General features: G+C 42.0%; 9 protein-coding genes and 1 non-coding gene across 11 annotated transcripts in view; 6 read left to right on the top strand and 4 right to left on the bottom strand.

The window, feature by feature from the left end:
• LOC145700544 (uncharacterized) overlaps positions 1-20,963 on the bottom strand; it is a 72,757-nt gene that overhangs the window by 38,740 nt on the left and 13,054 nt on the right. The window lies entirely within an intron of this gene.
• Positions 2,961-3,847, top strand: LOC145695827 (casein kinase II subunit beta-like). Its single transcript, XM_081772858.1, has 5 exons — positions 2,961-3,185; positions 3,225-3,415; positions 3,455-3,513; positions 3,556-3,653; positions 3,695-3,847. Exons 1-5 carry the CDS (start codon positions 3,039-3,041, stop codon positions 3,833-3,835), a joined length of 636 nt encoding a protein of 211 aa, XP_081628984.1. The 5' UTR covers positions 2,961-3,038; the 3' UTR covers positions 3,836-3,847.
• Positions 3,865-8,529, bottom strand: LOC145695824 (uncharacterized). Its single transcript, XM_081772856.1, has 12 exons — positions 8,402-8,529; positions 7,558-8,130; positions 7,235-7,514; positions 6,746-7,171; positions 6,243-6,704; positions 5,833-6,080; positions 5,627-5,786; positions 5,382-5,587; positions 4,774-5,022; positions 4,457-4,731; positions 4,219-4,413; positions 3,865-4,154 (listed from the first exon to the last, which is right to left on the bottom strand). The coding sequence occupies exons 1-12, from the start codon at positions 8,456-8,458 to the stop codon at positions 3,959-3,961; spliced, it is 3,327 nt and encodes a 1,108-aa protein (XP_081628982.1). The 5' UTR covers positions 8,459-8,529; the 3' UTR covers positions 3,865-3,958.
• Positions 6,146-6,218, top strand: TRNAR-UCG (transfer RNA arginine (anticodon UCG)). The gene has a single exon. It is a non-coding gene; the product is annotated as a tRNA-Arg (tRNA).
• LOC145695826 (uncharacterized) lies at positions 8,467-9,670 on the bottom strand. Its single transcript, XM_081772857.1, has 5 exons — positions 9,423-9,670; positions 9,267-9,375; positions 9,044-9,218; positions 8,864-8,998; positions 8,467-8,821 (listed from the first exon to the last, which is right to left on the bottom strand). Exons 3-5 carry the CDS (start codon positions 9,208-9,210, stop codon positions 8,563-8,565), a joined length of 561 nt encoding a protein of 186 aa, XP_081628983.1. The 5' UTR covers positions 9,211-9,218; positions 9,267-9,375; positions 9,423-9,670; the 3' UTR covers positions 8,467-8,562.
• LOC145707641 (endonuclease G, mitochondrial-like) lies at positions 10,900-12,074 on the top strand. The gene is made up of 4 exons (XM_081785235.1): positions 10,900-11,083; positions 11,126-11,280; positions 11,323-11,538; positions 11,579-12,074. Exons 1-4 carry the CDS (start codon positions 10,927-10,929, stop codon positions 11,927-11,929), a joined length of 879 nt encoding a protein of 292 aa, XP_081641361.1. The 5' UTR covers positions 10,900-10,926; the 3' UTR covers positions 11,930-12,074.
• Positions 13,001-15,827, top strand: LOC145702314 (microprocessor complex subunit DGCR8-like). Its single transcript, XM_081779536.1, has 9 exons — positions 13,001-13,229; positions 13,273-14,043; positions 14,114-14,610; positions 14,657-14,742; positions 14,792-14,987; positions 15,031-15,138; positions 15,196-15,315; positions 15,393-15,609; positions 15,654-15,827. The coding sequence occupies exons 1-9, from the start codon at positions 13,001-13,003 to the stop codon at positions 15,734-15,736; spliced, it is 2,307 nt and encodes a 768-aa protein (XP_081635662.1). The 3' UTR covers positions 15,737-15,827.
• LOC145707477 (BTB/POZ domain-containing protein 2-like) lies at positions 15,837-17,832 on the top strand. 2 transcript variants are annotated; one of them, XM_081785123.1, is made up of 7 exons: positions 15,837-16,188; positions 16,233-16,500; positions 16,558-16,646; positions 16,692-16,987; positions 17,034-17,299; positions 17,344-17,437; positions 17,482-17,832. In XM_081785123.1, the coding sequence occupies exons 1-7, from the start codon at positions 15,891-15,893 to the stop codon at positions 17,656-17,658; spliced, it is 1,488 nt and encodes a 495-aa protein (XP_081641249.1). In that variant the 5' UTR covers positions 15,837-15,890; the 3' UTR covers positions 17,659-17,832. The 2 variants fall into 2 exon arrangements, with proteins under 2 accessions (XP_081641249.1, XP_081641171.1); XM_081785045.1 differs by having other exon boundaries at positions 16,233-16,646.
• On the top strand, positions 17,930-18,907 carry LOC145702437 (uncharacterized). The gene is made up of 3 exons (XM_081779664.1): positions 17,930-18,528; positions 18,570-18,674; positions 18,717-18,907. Exons 1-3 carry the CDS (start codon positions 18,319-18,321, stop codon positions 18,837-18,839), a joined length of 438 nt encoding a protein of 145 aa, XP_081635790.1. The 5' UTR covers positions 17,930-18,318; the 3' UTR covers positions 18,840-18,907.
• LOC145702304 (chymotrypsinogen A-like) lies at positions 18,900-20,910 on the bottom strand. The gene is made up of 5 exons (XM_081779525.1): positions 20,613-20,910; positions 20,350-20,441; positions 19,468-19,625; positions 19,238-19,424; positions 18,900-19,193 (listed from the first exon to the last, which is right to left on the bottom strand). The coding sequence occupies exons 1-5, from the start codon at positions 20,908-20,910 to the stop codon at positions 19,029-19,031; spliced, it is 900 nt and encodes a 299-aa protein (XP_081635651.1). The 3' UTR covers positions 18,900-19,028.

The raw sequence follows: 20,963 nt of genomic DNA, 5'->3' as shown, positions 1-20,963 counted from the left end.
GCATTTGAATAAGCGTAATCTTTCGGAGCATACAAACCAGAGAAACAACGCGATTCTCGCTCGTAACGAACCAAGGAGCCAATCCACTCATTGCCTAGCGTCAAGAATTTCCCCTCTTTTTCGAGTAGAAGAGAATACCGCGTGTTCGAGAGCGCGATGCTTCTAGTGACGAGAATGAGCATCAATTGACCAAGATCGATCTTTTTTGGAATTCAAAGAAAAAGAAGAAAGAGCAAGTAGAAAATATCGATTGAATCCGTAACAAAGGAATCACATGAACAGGGTCAAAGTCTCGGAACATAGCTGGAACAGCTATTTCGTCTTTTTTCCATCCCTTTTCCAACTCCTCCGTTGCTCGGATTGAGTTCAGGGCGACTGTTTTCGAAACAACAATCCAGTTTCTGCCGAGTCTCAAGCTCATCAAAATAAATGTTCCGCCGAAGCTGATTGAAGAAGTTCTAGCGTTTATATGGTTGCTCGCGATGTAGCCTAGAATGTCAAGGAAGAAGTAAAAGTAGAAGGCTGATTCTTACCTTGAGCTGTTTCGAATCTGTTTAGGTTATAATCTGGCGCGTAGTAGTAACACTTGTCTGGACGGTCGTCCGGGGAGCTTTTATTGGTCAAAAATTCATAATTTTCCTTTTACCTTTCATCCGATTTTTGACCGTTTTCAAATAACAACGACCGGAAAAATCTTTCGATCTTTGTCTTTCAGGCGAATCTCAATGTGGTGAGTTCCAATCGACGATCCAAAGTGGAAAACGAAGCGGCCTCTTTTAATAAAATTAAGGGGCCTCGACTTATCTAGCAAATATTAAGAAAATCATATTAACTTACATGTTTTTGAGTGGGTTCGGAATGATAGTCGGAGCATCATCATTTTCTTTTACTTTCATCAAGTTTCCGATCGCATCGACCAAGTAATGCTCTCCGTTCAGAAAGGTAGCGCCAGTCGACTTTTTAGTTTTGAATAATTTTTATTGAAAATTGGACTCGAACATTATTCCAACCTAATTTGCTAAAAATACACTCATCATCGAAACCGTTCATAAGAGTCCGAAAAATCTGAGGCGCTTGTCATTTTTGGTTGATTCTGTCCATTGAAATCGGCCAATAGAATCGTAAAATTTGGTTCTTCAACTTCATGAGCGGCAGTCAGTTCAGTGCTGCCATTTGAGTGCGCGGTTGAGTTGATGAAAGACAACGTTGACTGAGTTGAGGTTGTTATTGGAGATGTTGTCGCCCGAGTTGTTGTCGCCGAAATTGTTGACTGCGTTGATGACCCAATTGTTGACCACGTCGTCAAAGTCGACCCTGTTGATGTCGACTGAGTTGAAGTTGACTCGATCGGCGTTGAACTTTTTTCAGATTTTCGCAAATCAAAAACTGGAACAAGTTTTTGAGGCGACTCCAGCTTCTCACACTGGTAATGAGGACAAGGACAACCTTTGGAACAGTACTTCTGAAACGGACACACCTCTCCAGCAGAATCGAAGCTTCTTGTCAGTCCAAAGCAGATTGATTCACAGGGCGTGATCGGATTTGTCCTCGTTGATTTCAAAACGAGCGTGTTCGAGCAGAGATGGCGACACACTTTTTGGTCGTAAAAGCGTTTCTTCTGACAGCGGCGGAGATTCACTTCGTTTTCTTCTTCGGAAAAAACTAGCGGCGCCGCTTTGACATGCTCGACCTTAGAAGCCGGCTCAGGAAGGATGAACTCCTTGGTTTCGCGGCATTGCTTCATAAGATGACCGCAAAAGTCCATTGTTGAAATTTTAACGCATTTTTTATAGTTTTGGTGACAGGTCGACGTTAGGAAGGTCGTTGCGCCGAGCGATTTCTCCAAAGAGGCGAAATTTGCTTGCAAAATAAGAAAAATATTAGATTACTCGAAAGGTACCTATGAGCATAACAGTGAGCCAGAATATGCTGCCAAGAGTCAGATAGCTGAACTGCTGCTGATTTGTGGCGTTTCCGTGTTTCGCCAAGCTTATTTTCGCCGTCACTTTTTTCTTCCATGTCGTTTTCTCAATCAGTTTTATAACATCGCTTTTCTGAGTATGGATGCTCCGGGTAGTCAAAACGTCTTCTGGCATCAAATACACTTTCATCCCTTTTTTTCTCAAAACTCCGATGCAATCGCAATCAAGACACTGTTGTATGATTTAGTTTTATTTAAGGTTGAGAATCTCAATTTGAGATGAAAAATACCCGAATTCTGGTTTGGAAAATCGCATTTTTGATATTTTCGTTTTCTTCTTCTTTTACCATAGCGAGTGATCTCTGGAAGAGACAAAGCTATTCTGACCTGCGCTAAAAAGGTGAAGCAGAAAATGTGACTTTAAAAAACGGAGACCAAGTGTCCAGCTGTCAGAAAAGACCAAGCGATGACCTATCTCCTCATCTACGAGCGTGGTTTCGTTTGCCTAAACTCCGAAATTCGGGTAATTCTGACTCTCACAAAAATGTCTTGATTGCTACTGCATCGGAGTTTTCAGACAAAAAGGGAAGAAAGTGGTTTTAATGCAAGGAGAAGTCTTGACTACCCCTAGCATTCATACCGTCAAAAATTATTTTCTAATTCGGTTTGTGCTTCAAATATCATACCTAAAGCAAGATGAAGAAAGAGAAAGATTACTGACAAATCAATAAGAGAAAAACAACGTTTCTAGTTCATTATAATATCGAGATGTTTTTTGAGCCTTATTCTATATTCTTGGGACCGATTGCAACAGAGAAATTAAGCAAAAAGAAGGAACAAGGCATCAATTTTTTACGTTTTTTTTATCATTGAATTGTATTTTTTTTTAATTCAGCTACGAATTTAGCTGAATAATTTATGTTTCAGTGAAACAAGGAGATTACGCCGTGTGTAAATAATCCGTTCTGCATCACTGTAACTTTCCATTATTTGATCAGCGATCATTTTTCCGCTTTTAAAAATCACACGCTGTGCGCTTTAATATTCTCAATCGACGCTTAGTACTCAAATTTTCAAGTCGTAAAAATTAAAATAAAGCAAAATTGGGAACCAAATAATGTCCGAATCGAGCGATGATGAGACTTGGATCCAGTGGTTTTGTAGCCAAAGAGGGCACGAGTTCTTCTGCGAAATCAGCGAAGATTACATAAGAGACAAGTTCAACCTGACGAATTTGAATGAACAAGTTCCTTATTACAGACAGGTACAAATCGACATGTTCTTTGTCTAACCGATTTTCTAGGCGCTGGACATGATTCAAGATTCATACTACGACTCGGATGAGATGGAAGACGAGCAACTCCATGCAGGTGATGTGCAAAGATCAGCAAAAATGTTATATGGACTAATTCACGCAAGATTTATTTTGACAAACAGGGGTATTGCAATGATGATGGCAAAATGGAGAGACGGACATTTCGGCCAATGCCCAAGGTAACTAACAAGAAGAAGCGCTATTGTAAAGTCTTCAAGAGTTCATTGTCAGGGCGAGCATGTATTGCCAGTTGGAGAATCGGATATTCTTGGTCACAGTAAGAACACTCATGATTTTAATAAATTAACCTTCTTCAAAGAACAAGTAAAGCTGTATTGTCCGAAATGCAACGATATCTTCAACCCCAGTACAAAATACTGTACACTTGATGGTGCCTACTTTGGGACAGGTTTTCCGGTAACATTCTTTCCGTTTTCAACATGTAAACTCGACCCTAGCAAATGGCATTGATGGTTCAACCAGCCAACCGACCTCAACCACCCACTTCGTCATACACTCCTACTCTCTACGGCTTTCAAATTCATCCATCAGCACTTCAAAATTTCAACAGTTCTGCCAATGCCAACGATGCAAATTAAATTCATATATTTTTTCAACAAGAGCATCATTCATTACAGCTTGAGTTTATTGAAATATGTCTGAATACTGTTTTTTGTATAAATGGGCAGTGATTATAGAAGGAAAAATAAGGAAGTGATAGTCTATTTTTTCTCGGTGTTGAGTGCGAAAAGTACGTCTTCTGGTGAAACGTTGAGGCGAACCTTTGCGTGAATGCCACTTTGGAGATTGTCAACGAGTATAAGTCCTACTGTTTCCAAGTAACCGGCAACCTGAAGAAGCTCGAAGGACTCTGGCTTGCGTTCTCCGTCCATATGGGCGATCACACCGGAATGATCTTTCACAGGCTCAGTTTTTGCACTTTACTTTTGAAAATAAACCGGGAAAAATGAGAACCTTTCCTATAACATCATCAACGGAGGCTTCTTCAACTCCTAAACTTCTGAAAGCAGCGACCGTGCCTCGCAAGAAAATTTGCGCAAAAGTTGGGCAAGCTTTCATCATCACAATGGCAGGGTTACAACTGACAGCGTTGACTGCCTTGATGATGTCATCAAGAGTTATGTAGACGGATCGTGGATCTTTTGTCTCTTCATATCTGAACACCAAATTTGAGAAGAAATAATCGCATCTTTTTTTACCTCAAAATAGATTGCTCAACCGACTGGCGGCAAATTTCCAAGCATCTTCTTGCATCTCCAGATAAGCTCGCCACCTTTCTCGATACAAAAGCAAGACCAGTGTCTTCAAAAAGCCGTGAGAGATTCGGACCAAGTCGAGCTCTGATAATTTCCTCGAGTTGCTTGAAAGTATACGGGTTGAAAGTTTCTCGAGAAAGACCAAGACGAGAAGCCACTCGACGCATCATAACTCGCTCAGGAAGATCGAAAGTATTGGCGATTGCAATCACGATCAACTAGAAGACGATGAGGTTTATGATGGAACCAATTACCCCTACCTTTGAGCGCTGAGGCCAATCGAATATTCTGTACAAAACGTCTTGCTTCCGCGTCATCAGCTGGTCAAGCTCATCGACGAGCATCAAAATTGGCTCAGTTTTTCCACGAGCATTTTCTTTCCCTGCGAATCTCGCCTCTAGAAGCTCTGATGCATGATCAGCTGTTCTTTTCTCTCCAGTAAGTTGACTCCAGATCGCAGAATAGACTTGCTTTGGCGTCGTCATTCGCATACCATTGACATCGACGAACTAAAAGCGATTCTAGTCCGAGTTTTAGAGAAAAAAATAATTACCTTGCATTGAATCATGAGGATCGTTTTCGAACGTTTTCGTTTATTTAAAACATCATTTAAATAGAACAGTTTTTGGGCCTCCTTGGCGCTCGACTAACTTTCGCTTGTTTTCCTTTTTCACTTGTTTTCTGCTTTTGAAAATTCGATTCAGTTAGCTATCTGTCCAGCTTTCTCACACACCAAGTTAGTTTTCTTTCTTTTTACTGTCGTAACAGTTTCTAGTTTTTCCTGATGATGTTTTAAATAAACGAAAACGTTCGAAAACGATCCTCATGATTCAATATTAACGAAGTCAATCTCAAAAAATATAATTACCTTGTATTTTTTCAGCTTTCCGTTCTCGGCTTCTTCCCTCAATGCAGTGATGACTTCATGAGTTGTCGCTGTCTTGCCAGTTCCTGGGACGCCAGAAATGTAAAGGCATCCACCTGTGTTGTGCTTTATTTTGTCCTCGATGAAGTTGTAGATATTCTGGTACTGGTCCTCTCGGCACGGCAGTGATTCAGGCACAGAGTTGATATCTACATGTCTTTAGGGAGGTTGGGAAGATCAAGGCTTACCAAGTCGTTTTGAAGTTTGATCTAAGATCGATAACAGGTCGTTTGATTTGAGAATTTCATCTGGAAGAACTTGACGACTGGGAGCAGCGGATTTCTTGTACACAGCATCGGCCATTCCTTTTTTCGACGGAGTTTTCATTGGTGTCTTTGTCGCGAGTTTCTGAAGAGTTTCCGATTAGGAGCGGCATTTCTAGTGTTTGTTTTACCTTTGGAGTTTTGCAAGGAGTCTTGGTCGGCGTTTTCGCACCTCTCCATCCTCTTGGTCGTTTTCTAGGAGTCTTCATGATCGCGTCATCTGAATCTGTCTCCACTTCCGACGACGTATCTCCGCTGGAACCCTCGCTAGAATCGGAAGAGCACTCTGGTTTGTACCCCTTCTCCACTCTCTGTAGTTTCTCATCTGTTTTACACTGCAATGTTTCGTATTTTTCCTTGTAATTGCCGAATTTTATCGCTAGAAAATAAATTATTCATTGAGGAGAGGGATACGGGTGGACTAAAATGGGAACTCTATCGGCCGGCCGCGTGGCCTAATGGATATGGCGTCTGACTTCGAATCAGGAAGTTGTGGGTTCGAGTCCCATCGTGGTCAAAATCTTTTTTCATCCCCTCTCACCTGCGGTAGCATTAGCCGCGCTTCTCCTAGAGCTCCTCCTGATCGACAGATTTTCAACATCTTTTGCTAGCACTTTGCTTGGCGTCGCTGGTTCCTCTGCTATACTTGTCGTTGCTGTCTTGGAAGGTTTCCTCGTCGTCTTTTTCTGTTGTTTCGTCGGGGTCGATTGAACCACTGCGACACTTCTTCTGGTGCTCGGACGACGAGTTCTTTTTGGAGATGTTTTCAAGTTCATCTTTTCAAGCTCTCGACCAAGGGCTTTCGAAGGCGTTTCGGAAATGGAAGATAGTGTGGATTTCTTGGAAGACTTTTTCTTTTCTGAAGAACTGTAGCTAACGGAGGAGTCAGATTTTCTCCTCGAACTGCGTCGCTCTGGTTCTTCTTTTTCTTCGTCGATGAGTAATCGTCTTCTAGCACTTGATCTTCTTGAGCTCGAGGAACTCGCAGAACTTGATGAAGACGCTAGAATCGCTTTATTCAGAGAAAGGGTGGTGTTAGTGTACCTGAAGATTGTTTTCTCGTCCTAACGACAGGCAGTTCTTCCGAACTCTCTTCATCCGAATCCGGAAGTTTCTTGAGCTTCAACTTACTCTTCTTTGGTGATTGAATATCATCTGAATGCTCATCATCCGAGCTTTCTTCAAACATCTGCATCACTTCTTTTCTCGACATCTTTTTCGAAGGAGCCGTCTCTTTTTTCGGCAACGCAGATAGCCTTTTCAAATCTCTTGGCCATTTATCAATATTGGAAAGTTTCTCCTTCGATCCATCGTACACCCAGCGGCAGAAGTATCGCTTGTCTTTCATTCCGTAATCACCGTACATTTTCTGACGATGATCTGCGTGGAAAACGCGGGCTTTCCAAACGATTGACTCGACGTCGATCCTGGTTTGTAACATACCGTCTTTAATCATCACCACTTCGTCATCTGAAGCATTTTTGTCGATTGCGATTTCATAAGAGAATGATTCAAGCGCTAGTTTTTCCTTACCGTAGTAGTCATTTATCCTCAACTGATCCTTATTTCTCGATCTTCTGATGCTCTTGTGATAATCATCAATCATCAGGCACCAAGTTACTTCCGCTAATTTTTCACCATCACTCTCGTACAGTTCCTCAACTCGACAAACGAAGAAGTTATCAGTACTGGCTTCGTCTTGGACAAGTGCGTATTCTCCGATTTTTATTTCAACGGTGCTCTTGAATGTCAACTTGATGCTTTTGAACAGCTTTCCTTTCGTTCCATAGCCTTCTGTTTCACCCCAAGAGTACTGAAAAGGAGCTAAGATAAGATTAGTTGTAATAATTACTTACATTCACGGTGTTTTTCTTCTCATCCTCCGTCGATGTTTCGCTGAATTCCTCTTCTTCCTCGTCACCATCATCTTGCGATTCAGTGCTAAATGTCTCCTTGAGTCCGTAGTTCTTCGGCGTTTTCGGGACGCTGTTTTCCTCCGCAGATGTTTTTCGTATTTTCACAACTGTTTTTGGTCTGCCGCTGCCTGCCCGATAGACGATCTCTGACGAGAGCGAATTTCGGTTAGATTCTTTCAACGGCGCTTTTCTGCTTCTCGACGCCAACGGTGCCGGTTTCGTCTTCTTGGGAGTTCCACCAGCAGCGTATGTTTCTTGAGTGCATTCCTGAACCTCTGCCGCAATAAACTCGCCAGGAGAAAGCTCGATTACGGAGAAGGACACTGTATCTCCTTCTTTTGGGTCGAAGAGAGGATCGATCAGCGCAAGTTTGTTGTATTTGTAGGTTATTCCTTCGGCGGACTTGATTTCGCCGGTGAGCTCTTGTTTCCGTTTCCGATCGTGTGCTTTGGCGATCCGGCCAACTTTGAGCAAGGTCGAGATGTCCTCTCGGACACGTGACCGACGACTCATCTGAAAAATGCGAATATAAGTCTCATTTCATTAAGAAAAAGCAATAAACAAAGCGAGAAGCTCTGCCCTTTTCTCTAATTCAGAAAACTCTCTCAGAATAAGTTTTAGCTGTTTCCGCGAAATCGAAAAAATCCAACTGGCAAATAAAAATTTGGCTGAAAATCGCGGAGGAGGCGCGCTGGGGCCGAAAATCTTGGCCCAGATTTTCAGGTTCAAAAGTTCAAAGCTCAAACAAGGTTTCTCAGTTCTCAGGCAATCGATGAAAATTTACCTTTTCGCGATATTTGAAGCAAATTTCATTTTCAAAAGGAAATACTCTCTTACTCATAGTTTTGTTTCTGACCAATTCTATTCAGTAAAACAACAGGAAGTTATATAGAACAGAAACAGCTGACACAGCTGGCAGAGGGAAGGAAATACTGCAGATATGCATCAGCGTTTCATATTTTTTATGTAGCGTTGGTATTTTGCCTCCAAATCTTCTTCTTGCCGCTGCTGTTTTTTCTTTGCTTCTTCCTTTATTTTCTTATTTTCCATCGGAAGCATCATGGACGAGCGAGGGCCCTCATGAAGTCGCTTCAATTCCAAGTAGTCTGCGTATTTCTCCTCTAATGTATCTTCTGCCTCTTTCTTCCTTACCTCTTCTTCTGTCTTCTTTCCCTCTTCTTCTGCTTGCTTTCCTTCTTCATCCCTGAAGAACCCTTAGCATCGAAGATAAAAAAATAAGACCAACTTTGGAACGAGCTTGTCAATTCGTCCCTTCATGCCAGGCCAACTTTCGTGGACGTCATTAAGAATCGTGTTTGCAACCGACCAGACAGCAACGCTTGAGGGATTTTCCAAAAAGCGTTTGAAAAACCGGCCCATCCTGAAAAGATCATTAGACCTTCAGCCTTCTTTGACAGTCACAGACCTTTGGACTTTCTTCCCGTATTCCTTCATTTGGCGTTCGAGTTCTTTATCCATCGGTTTATTTTCGTCATTCCAACTCTTTGTTGGGTCGCTAAAATCCTGCAATTTCGGAACTCGGTTCTTACGGTCAGGTCGTGGACGTTGTTTGCGCTTCGACTTTTTGTCCATTTTGAAACCTGAAATTGAGATTTTTCAGCTGGCGAAGTTAAAAGTCTCTCTGTTACCTTGGTAAGTCTGTTCTCTGAATCTCTCGAGGGCTGAAGTCCTTTTTTAGCCTGAATTCTTTAGCGGGTAATCTCAGGATAGCCAGCGATATCATGCAAAAGAAGGAATCTAGAGAAAAAGTTGAAAATCGAACCGTTACTAGAGAAAATTCAAACCTGAAGAAATTTGAAGTCAATGATCAAAAACCCATCTCGACTTTGGTAAAACATCTTTACTGGCAACTTCACTAAAGAAAAAGAGGAAGTCTCTCTCAGAAAATTAAAACTATTGAGATTCTACGCGGGGATGTGATTGGACAAAAATTGGAAAGAAGCGCGCTAGAGAATTTCCAAAATGGGCCTGGTTGAAACGAGTTTTGATCTTGATTGATTTTTAATCCCTTTTTGTCGTTTTCTTCTTCAACCAGGATAAAGAGTACCTATTCGAAAAATTAGCGGAGCCGGGAGTGAAGCTTCACAAAGGAAGAACCGATGATCAAAAACGAGGAAAACGCGTTTTTTCTTCGTTCGGGAAGATTCCTTCTCGACTTGGAGAATTGGGAATTGTTAAGTTGGACGGGAAGAAGTTTGAAGTTGCGACGGAGAATGTTATAAAGCTGATTCCAAGGGAAATTCAACTTCCGAAAGCGGAGGAAAATGGGAGCAGGAAAGTGAAAGTTTTCGTCCAGCCGGATTCGTGGATCAGGGCGAAGGTCATTTCAGATATCTACAGGTTTTCCTTCAATTCCGTTCTTCTCGTTTCTGGTTCTTATACGTCAGAAGGGTCAATCTTTACTTCTTTCACCGAAGAATCGCCAGCAGAAGATTCTCAAGCGGATACGATTCTAGCGCCGCTAGACGCCAAAGTCGAAGAGGCCAAAGAAAGAATCTTCTACGCACCATGTTCTTCGGAAAAACTGGAAACGAATGTGAAAAACCGAGTTCAAGAAATTCTCGAATTTCGGGAAGAAAGTTCTCAGAAGAATTTCGACGCAGAGGTCGAATGTCTCATTCGACTGGCGATTTTGCGGGTGAGGTTGTCGAAGAAAGTCGAAGAGAAACCGGACTTGATGCAGTTGGAGTTTTTGTTGTATCAATATGCAAGGGCGAGGCATGTGCTGGCGACGATGGAGAATGAGTTGGAGACGGAAGTGGATAAAGAGAAACAAGACTTGGAAAGGAAAGTTGATTGGAAGGAGATTCATGAGTTTGAGGAAGAATTGGCTCTTAGGAAAACGGGTTGATTGTTTTATGACGACTTTTTTGAAGAAAAAGATTTGTTCTCGGTTTTCAAGACAAAAATCGACTTTGAAACCCTCATAAATCGCTCCATCAACCCCTCAAAAAGCATTTCAACAGCTGATTTCGCGGTCAAAAGATTCATCGAAGCTCGGGACATCTGCCTTTGTTCCGGCTTCGTCGATCAAATAATCCGCTTTTCCCGTTCCTTTTCGAAGTTTTATTCGAAATGCCGCGTCTTACCTGGCTGTTCAGGCTTCCACGGGGACAAATTTGAACTGATAGACGATGCAAAGGAAGAATCTTTACGAAGACTTTTGTTAGTTGAAATGTTTGTGGACAGAATGGACACTATGTTTTCACTGCTTGGCGTTTCGCCCCTCCACTCAATGTGAAAAGAAATATTTTGATGATTCTTGATGTATTCTTTGTTCAGAAAGTCATGCAGCGGTCGTTGGCAATCGCAGGAACGGCCTGCTTGAGTGGCATAATGATCGGCAGACGATGGAGGGTGAAAGATGATGATTCTTCTTTCGCGAACTCGACATTTGCGAGGGAAATGATGCCAGTTACAGTTCAACAGTCGATTTATAAACTAGGTTTGCCCTCCCCCAATCAATTGGAATTTTAACTCTGTTCAGGAGACCCGAATCAATCCGCCACACCACCTCTGATTTTCCGAGACAATTATGTACTTTCCTTCGATGAACGAATGCGCAATCCAAAATGGGTTTATGAAAAAATCACCAAGGACGATCTTGAAGGCGACGCGGATCGAAAAGACTGCGATTTCAAGGTACTCAATCCCTCTATTTCCCTCCTTCAATCACCTTTTTAGTCTGATAAAGAAGTCCATCGATACTTTCGCGCGGAAAACTTGGACTATCGAGGCTCTGGATTTGACAGAGGACATCTTGCCGCAGCAGCGAATCATCGAAAAAGCCCAAATGTGCTTCAGGAAACATTTTTACTTTCAAATATTTGTCCACAGCATCCAGGACTCAACAGAAAGCTCTGGAAATCCCTAGAAATTTATACTCGTTCTCTTGCTAAGGTATGCTCAATTTTTCAACTTCAAATGAGCCAATTTCTAGCACTATGACTGCGTCCATGTCTTTTCTGGGCCCCTGTATCTCCCTAAAGAAAAGGAAGGTAAACTGATCGTCGAGTACCAGCTGATCGGGACGAATCAAGTGGCTGTTCCGACGCATTTCTTCAAAATCCTTCTTTTGGAGAATGAAAAAGAGTTTCAAATAAAATCGTATGTGATGCCGAACGAAGAAACAAACTCAGAAGACGACCTGAAAGAATCAATGGTCCCATTAGAAGCGATAGAAAGAGCCAGTGGCCTTGTTTTCATGGATCGATTGCAGAATCAAAAATATGGAAAGCCCATCACGAGGATGAATTCTGAGATCGCCAAGAAATCTGGCTTATTTAGATAAAAAAAAACTTCTTCAAATGTCAACTTATTTAAGCCGTCAAAGTGGCCAGATTTGAGCATAAAACCTGTCTCTAGTATTATATTCTCTTCATTCTGTATCTTTTGCTTTCAAAAGAAAAAAAACAATTCAAGCTTTTTTTGTTTAATTTTTTTTCTGACTAAAGATCAGTGATAAGAAGTGGACCGTCTCCAGCACCGGTGATTTTAAATTTCGGTGATTTTGGTGAATGTATCGCCGGCTTTTCTTGGATAATTCGCGGGCCAGGGATGATGTCGATTTTGATACGGAATATCTTTACTCCTCACAGTTCTACGAGCACTTCCATCATCTTAAAATCATATCTGATTGAAAATGTTCAACTACCTTTTTTACCTCTAATGCTTCATCTTCGAGTTCTGAAACTTTATCGACCACTTCGTTCTCCAAAAGACTTCCGACCAAATCCGCGATGGTCGTTGAAGCAACACTTCGTAAAGAGGGAATGAGTTCTTGAACTTCACAAATCGCCCGTGCTGGGTCAGAAACAACACCGAAAATAGATGATTTCATGGTCAAGATGCTTCCATCTTTATCCGGGCTGATTTGAATTTTCAATCGTTTTTCTCGGATAAACGAGCCCGTCACTAAGGTCATGAACTTATGAGAGTCCATTTTTGCTTCAAAAGGTCGCGCATCGACGAAATAAACATCATCGACAAAGACATTTGTAAATTTCCATCCGGGGTAAATTGGTGTTTTCGAGTACAATTTCCCAAATCTGAAGAGAACTCCTTTTTGGTAAGACCTGATTCTTCGCGGACAGGTAATCAAAAATAGCGGGAAGGCGAAAATAACGAGCCAAGAGATGACGAGAGTGAGTCTTTCCAGGCACGAAGTTTTCTCTTCCAGCCCAGGTCGCAGGTCGAGCTTTCTGATAGTCGAACAGCCTTTGACGTGGATTCTTACAGGCAATGTAAGGAGATTTAAACCCTTATGAATCCACTCGCTGAAGGGAACGGGTATCTTCTTACAGACTGGCGTCGTTTTAGTCGCATATCCTCTTTGATGGTCAATTTTGAAGAGCAAGAACTAATGATGCTCAAATTATCTAGAGACTTTTCATTTAGAATGAATGAGGACGAGCCATCAAACAAGAAAAGAAAACTCGCGGAAGACGAAAAGGATGAGTTCAGCTCAGCAAGCGATGAAACCCGCGAAGATGGAGAGCTTCCAGACTCCGACGAAGAAAATGATGTTCCGTTGAACAGATCCACTCCCTCTCGAAATAAATCCACAGAACAAGTTCCCAGCGCCAGCAACAGTAAGCTTACTCAATTCTACTTTGATGAATTTCCTATTCGTAGGTTCAAAGCCGCCATCATCATCGTCTCCGTCGATGCGAGCACCGATAACACTGCCCGTCAAATGCCCCGTCCCCGGAGTCAGTGGAGCTCTTCGCCTGCCCGTTCTATTGCCACTTCCGCAAATGTCCACTCCCAAGCCAAAGTCCTGCCCTGTTGTCCTCCCTTTTCTCCCTCACATGATGAAAGTGAGTGACGGTGCACCGCCGATTCCACTTCCCAAACCCCCTCGAACAGAAGAAGAAAAGAACGCGAAGGAGTTAGAAGAATGTTATTCGAAAACGTACTCCGCGGAGAACTCCGAAGCCTCGGACATGGAAATTTCGGACACGGAAACAGAGACCTTCCCAGAAACAGAAACAACCGAATCGCAAATGTCAACAACTCAAGTCGACTCGATCGACATACCAACAGGCGTCAACTCTGAACCATCAACAGGAGAGCTTCAAAGAACAGTGATTGAAAATCCTAACTTCAAAAACTCATCGAATCAAGAACCAAAGAACGAATCGGACGACCAAATGAATGAAGATCGTGAATCCGAAAACGACGAGCCAGAAAAAGAGAACGAAGAAAATGTCGAATATGAATACTACACGAAAGAAATTGTGCGTCACCGTTACGGCACCTGGGTCGATTCAAAAGACCCAATTCCAGATGGATGGACGGTAATTAATCATCACAGCGGATTTCCTGTTTACATGCATAAAGAGACCAGAATCGTCACATGGTCCAGGCCGTATTACATCGGATCGAGTAATGCGAAAAGCCACAAAGGAAAAGAGGTTTTATTGGATTAAAAATATATTGAACCAACACATTTTGCCATTGAAAAACCTTGAATAAGTGCCTCTTAGCGCAATCCCGTGTCTAGCCTATTCAAAAAGAACAAAACCGGAAGAAACTGAAGTCGAAAAAACTTGCGAAAAGACTGCCGAAAATCCTGAAAATGTAACTGAAGGAAAAGAAACGGAACATGAGAATGAGGAAGAAAGTCAAATTCGAGCAAAAGTCATCAACGCAGAAGCCGAGCAACTGGATAATCAGCAGATAAAAGAATACGTGAAAAAGCGATTCGAGTACGTTGAAATTCAAGGACGACGATACAAGAATCAAGAAGCCTACAACATGTCCATTGTCCGAAGAAGAAGGGAGAGAGAGGAAAATAGGCGGACTTATAGAGAAGAAAGAAAGCAGCGAAAGAAGGCGAGGCAAGAAGAGAACTCGGACGAAAGAGATGATCAGGATTTGCCGACGCTGGTAAAAACATGCATCGAGTTCAAGTCGAAGGATTTGAAGGGAAGACCGGGCAAAAATATGACGCTTTATCTCCAAGGAAAAGTAAGGATTTCATTCCATATTCTTTCAAAAACATCTTTTTTTTAAGACGACAGTGACGATTCTCCACGAATACTGCAACAGAGCCCTCAAGGTTCATCCTCAATACGAAGATGCTCGCGATGAACTGATGGGGTACGTTACTTGATTTTACGTTGGGAGCAATTTTGATAACTTATTTTAGTGCGGATGGATGTAAATACGTAGTGAAAATCGACGGGAAAGAATATGGCTCTGGCGAAGGTGCAAATCGAACGATTGCAAAAAATATCGCGGCGTTGGAGACTCTCAAGTTGTTAATTCCCGACTTTGAGCCAGACGATAAGTTCATGCTCACGGGTCGAGCGGAGCAAGACTATGCTTATTTCAATCACTTATCGGTAATTTCCCTGAGACATTTCATTTTCTTATTCTCCCTTCAAGATCACAGACAATCGTCTTCATCAACTTTGCGCGCAAGCAGGTATCCCCGCGCCGTACCAATTTCTAAAAGACGTTATTCACAAAATTCATGGCCCCGCCGGTGCCGAGGTGAGTCCTTGATTGAAATAATTAGACCTGAATCATCGATTCATTGATTGTTTTCAGGAAAAACTCGACATCAAGAGCACGAATCCAAACAACACGACTTTTACGTACACCCTCGGAACTGACGTTGTAGAGGGAAGAGCAAGATCGAAGAAAAATGCAAAACATATTGCCGCTCAGGTAGGTTTTTCTTTTGACAATTTATGTCACATGACCGTCCCTTGTTTTCAACCTTTCATCAACCTTCATTTCTTTAGGCAATGCTGGCGAAACTTCATCCAGAATTCAAGACGTGGGGCGATCTTTTGCAGCACTATAAGGACTTAGAAAAAGGAAAATCAGACACGAGGACATTCCAAAGCGATAAAAACGATGATGAGGAGCAAATAACGACCCTGTTCAAAGAGAAAAATAGAGGACCAAATGAAGCGCTTCTGGCGAAACTTCGCGAAATGATGCAAAAAGTCTCGAAAGGTACGATTTTACGAGTTTTCCTTTAGTGACCAATGTTCTTTTAGAAAATGAGAGTCGATTTGCAGAAAGTGATAGAATAGCGCCACTGTTTTGCGAAAACAGGGTTCAACTGAACTCGAATTTCTAGCGACTGAGTTTTCAACTTGCCACTATTTAAAATCACCTGACACAGCCACACTCTTCAGTATTTATTAGTATAATTAAGTTCACAACTCTCACATCATATTAATCCACATTCCTTCATTAGATCTCCTTGTTTATGTGAAATCGTCCATCGAAAAATGTCAAACCCGATCCGGCATAAATTTAATCCGCAAAGGCCCAGTCCCAACTCCAGTACAATTTCCAAGCCGCCCAGTTTGAAAAACCTCTCCGAAAATTTCTCCACCGCCGTTTCTATTCATAGCTCCAAAGGGTCGCTCGACTCAGAGGCGCCTAAAAATGAATCGGAGTTTAATTGGCAAGAGAAGAAAACGACGCTGAAAGCGCGATTCTCTCATCTTTTCAATAACGAAACGTTGGCGGATGTTCATTTCATCGTTGGGACTGATGAGCTTCGGATTCCTGCTCATAAACTCGGTGAGAAGAAAGTTCTCATTTTCCCCAATACAACTTTTTTCCAGTTCTTTCTGCCGGATCAGCTGTTTTTGATGCAATGTTCAACGGTGATATGCGTCACACAGAACCGGAAGTGGTCATTACAGACATCGAGTCTCCCGCCTTCCTCGTTCTCCTGCGTTTTCTTTACTCCGATGAATCCGACATTGGGCCTGAAAATGTCATGACTACACTCTACACAGCGAAGAAATATGCCGTTCCTGCCTTGGAAAATCAGTGCATCGAGTTTTTGGAGAATAACTTGACCCCCGACAACGCCTTTTTGCTTCTTAGGAAAAAGTCTGAAAAATTAACCGTTTTTCGATCGAAAATCTTTTTAACTTTTGATAGTCAAGCGAGAATATTTTCTGAAGAAGCGCTTGCTGAAAGATGTATGGAATGTATTGATCAAAGTACCGAAGAAGCTCTCGCTGGTGACGGTAAACTCTAGCTTTTCGTGAAATTCGGTTTTAAATTTTCTTCAGGCTTCGTCGATATAGACTTTGAAACCCTGCTCGTCATTCTCAAACGCGATTCTCTCGGCATTCGCGAGCATCGACTCTTTTCCGCGATTCTCCGCTGGGCCGGAGCTGAATGCGCCAGAGTCGATTTACCGAAAAACCCGAAGAACATGCGCAAAGTTCTGGAAGGCGCAGTCGAGCTAGTACGATTTCCTCTCATGACTATCGAAGAATTCGCCGCTGGTCCGGCCCAATCTGATGTTCTTGAAAAAGATGAAGTTGTTGATATATTCTTGCACTTTGCAGCACCCAACCCTAAGGTAAAATCAGCAGAAATCAAGGAACAGAATCATTGAATCCATTTAGCCCACAATTCCATACCCAGATCATGCTCGATGCTGTCACACTGGCAAAGAAGAAGTGGTTTCTCGCTTCTCCGAGTATGCCTCTCGATGGGGATACTCAGGCACCTGCGATCGGATCCGCTTCACGGTTTCAAGAAAAATCTACGTCGTCGGCCTTGGTCTTTATGGATCGATCCACAGTGGTGCGAGTACTGAGTATCGAGTCTTGATGCAGATTATTCACTCTGAAACCAACAACATTTGTGGTCAAAATGAAGTCTCATTCAGGTAAGTTTTCAACAGAAAAACGATCTGGTAAAGATCTTTTGTAGCCCTGATGGTACGCCAAAGACGTTCCGTGTCATGTTCAAAGAACCGATTGAAATCAAGCCCAACCAGTTCTACACTGCCTCGGCCACACTAAACGTATTTATCACCATCATGTTACGATTTATAATCACTGTTTCTAGGGCCCGGACAGCTGGTATGGCACGAAGGGCCTCGCCCAAGTCAAACACGTCGGCGTCGGCGAGAAAAAGACCACTTTCACATTCTTCTACGCAGCCTGCAACAATAATGGCACCTCCGTCGAGGACGGCCAGATTCCCGAGCTCATCTTCTTCCATTCTATCGACTCAAAAGACTAACTACAGCCCGCCTTCCAGCCTTTTACGACCTTTTTCTTTTTTTGCGTAACTTTTTTCTACCTATCGAAATGACTTTTTACTGAACTTCGTACTCCAATGCTTCTTTCGCGACCCACTTTTCTTCATTCTATTTTCGTTCTGTTTATTCTAATAAACTTCAAAAAGATTCTCAAAGCCAGTGAAGCACTCAATCAGACTCAACACCTGATTGAGCGCAGACATGCAAATCTCGCCGCAGACATTCGCTGTCGTAAAACAGCGCTTGCTTCTTGCAAATTTCACATCGTAGGACTTTGTTTACCAAGAATAGTTGGTGAACAGACAGACGGCACAATTCCTCAGGCATGCACTGCGTAAACAATCCAAAAACTCGATAGCTTTTATTTGAGAACGTGGCGGAAAAATCACTAGAGAAAAAATAGAAACTTGAGAAATTCATCTTCCGCAATGGCTATTTTTGAAGGAAATTGTTTCTCAAATTGATGGCTGAAAAGTTTTAAAACTTCAAGTTTCTTGAAAGCTACTCAAGCATGAGATGCTGAAGTATTGAAAAGGGAAATCTTGGTGTAATCTGTAAATCCTACTTTGCGGTTTCGTTCAGGCTAATCGTTATAAAACCTCAAAAATAGCAACTCGAACTTTTTCTATTTTGAGAAACAAATGCCAGCTTCTGGCTCAGGAGATTTCGATGACGAAGATTTTTACCCATCGCCAAAGCCTACAGAGTCGCCAGTAGAGAAGGGAGGAATGGGATGCAGTACGAAATTCTTCGATAGCGAGACATCAGCATTCTTTGGATGCATTTCTTCTTGGTGGGTCTGTACAATTGCTTTGGCTATGTTTATTATTATTGGCTGTGTTCTTCCAAAGGTAAATTAAATACTGATTCTTTTTCTGGAGCAATATTCTAGTGCTTCCGAGCTATAAAGGCTAGCAGGCGGAAATCAACGAGGAGAGCTTCTATCACTTCTACTTGGATGTCTTCAAGGCAGTTTTTCAGTTGTGACAGAGAAAACGTAGGATAATGCTCCCTGTTTAAGAGATACAGTTCTTTTTAGATGGTTCCAGAGTACCAGCGTTCAGTTCCGAAAGAATATCGCTCAAACTACGACATTTCCCTTCTCCCCGACGAAGTATTCGAGAAGCAACCAACTCCGTCATCGCCTTTGGCCCGTAATTAATAACTTTCAAAAACTCGTGACGTGAATGATATTATGTTTGAATAGAAATTGGGAGCGAGTCCCTTCTATCCAAATCGTCATTTATTATGTACAGTTTTGAATAGTAATGGTCATTGTAGGATTTTACAGATTAGGTTTTTTAGGTTTGAAGAGCATTTACAGATTGCGCATGTTTCAGGATTGTGTTTGTTATAATTTGACGATTGAGCCATCGTTGGAGGAGCAGCGGTGCGAATTGCTGTCGTAGGGAACTCCAGAGCAGCATTCTAGTGAAGAATCCCTTTCAATCAATTTTCCACCGCAGCACTCTTTCATTCCAGAGTTGTAGGCGAAATTCAAGCAGCACATGTCAGGCTAAAAGTGCAGTTCTTTCGATGTCATTTACTGAAGCTTCTTACCTGGACATCGAGTCTTGGTCCGGGTCGAGGAGGAACACAGGAGCATTTTTGATTCTTCAAGATTGTCTTTTGAATCCATTCGTCCAAAAAGTCTGTCTTTTGGAAGATTGCAGGGCGAGGAAAAGTCGTACAGCCCTCGGAGAACGAGTACATTCCAAGCAAAAAGAATTCGTTTTGCGAGTTATCTCTGAAAATAGTATAAAGATCTTACAATTTGCTATTAATTGTACCTCTTGCAGACGACTGGAGCCCCATTGTCGGCCAGGTTGCAGAAGCCTTGATTTTCAGAAGACCATTTTGCCTTTATACAAGCATGTTGGTCCTTATCCAGTTCGCCTCCGTATCCAAAGGCGTTACAGTACTTTAATGACTGTCTTTCAACATCGAGCTAAAGAGAATTTAATTCGTTGACAAGGTAACATGGTTAGATGATTATTTGATCAATTTTATGTGTTCTTAAAAACAAGCAGATCAATTAATAACACAATTTGAAATTGCATTTACAAATGTTCGATAATCATTATTCAACTGAAAATAACAAATCTTCCACAACAAACAGTATACACCCAGGCATGTCACGTTGAAGCGGTAATCTCAAAAGTATAACGCAAAACCTTCGATTTGATTTTATTCCGCCGCAGATGATTTTTTTTTGTTGCGGCGGTTTCGCGGAAATTGAGAGCTTATGTAACAATTTCTTTCAAGAAGAGGGTTTTTCAAATGATACATTGAGGTTTTAGCAAGAATTCTAGCAAGGTTTCATTTTCTGATTTTAAAATGACATTTTGAGCAATTGAAATCAACGAAGAAAACCGCCGTTTTCAATTCAGTTTTTTATTCAATTGACCGCGATCACGTTTCCCGCTCTAGAATCGCGCTCTAGAATTATGTCAACTCTGAATGAATTGAAGCATCAACAGTCCTTTTCAAGCATGTTCTTAAGGATCTATCGGAAGGAGGAGATTTAGCGGAAAATGGCGGTATCTTTGTAGTCAAAATAAAAGCGCTCATTTTTATCAAACTTTCCATTTTTTACGAGAGAATGACACTTGCATCTGAATATTAAATGTGTTTGTTTGAAGTGCAGAACTTGTCTAAGCCGTTTACAGTACCTGTACTGCGGTCGATAAATAAGGAGGGCTCGTTGATCCGGGACTCGTGGTGACGCCAAGGGCCCAGCACTTCGAGGTGAGAAAAGACGCGTCTTATGCAAGATTCAAAAACCAAAACCAAAATCACAAATTCAAACCCGCCCAAAATTTCATTAAATACGATTGAGTCGGCAATTATTGCGCAGTCCGTCGACGTGCGAGGAGGTCAATCAATAACTGGTTGTTTTTTAACAAGCAGTTATTATTTCAAATTGTCGTCATACAGAGGTTGATTTGAACCATTCCTTCAGTCATGCAGACAGGCGAGACCATATTTTCTTCGTAAAGAATATCATCCGATACAGGCGAGTCAACGAACAATACAGCCACATTATTGTAATGCACTGTATGTTCTTTATGCGTCGTGGTAAAGCCTGGATGGATGACCACCTGGCTGACTTTTCGATCCACCGTCGAGTTTTCCGCCACAGGAGAGCCTATCTTTACCTGATCTCCTTTACTTACAGTCTTGCCACAAGCAGCAGTCGTCAGAACAGTATTGCAATTGATGAGCACTCCCATGCATTTGACCCTAGGATCAATAAAGCTTTCCGTACCTGACTCCAAAATCGAAG

Source organism: Oikopleura dioica, chromosome 1 (genome assembly GCF_907165135.1).
Source record: "Oikopleura dioica chromosome 1, OKI2018_I68_1.0, whole genome shotgun sequence".
Classification (NCBI taxonomy): domain Eukaryota; kingdom Metazoa; phylum Chordata; class Appendicularia; order Copelata; family Oikopleuridae; genus Oikopleura; species Oikopleura dioica.
This window is presented reverse-complemented; position numbering and strand designations above follow the sequence as displayed.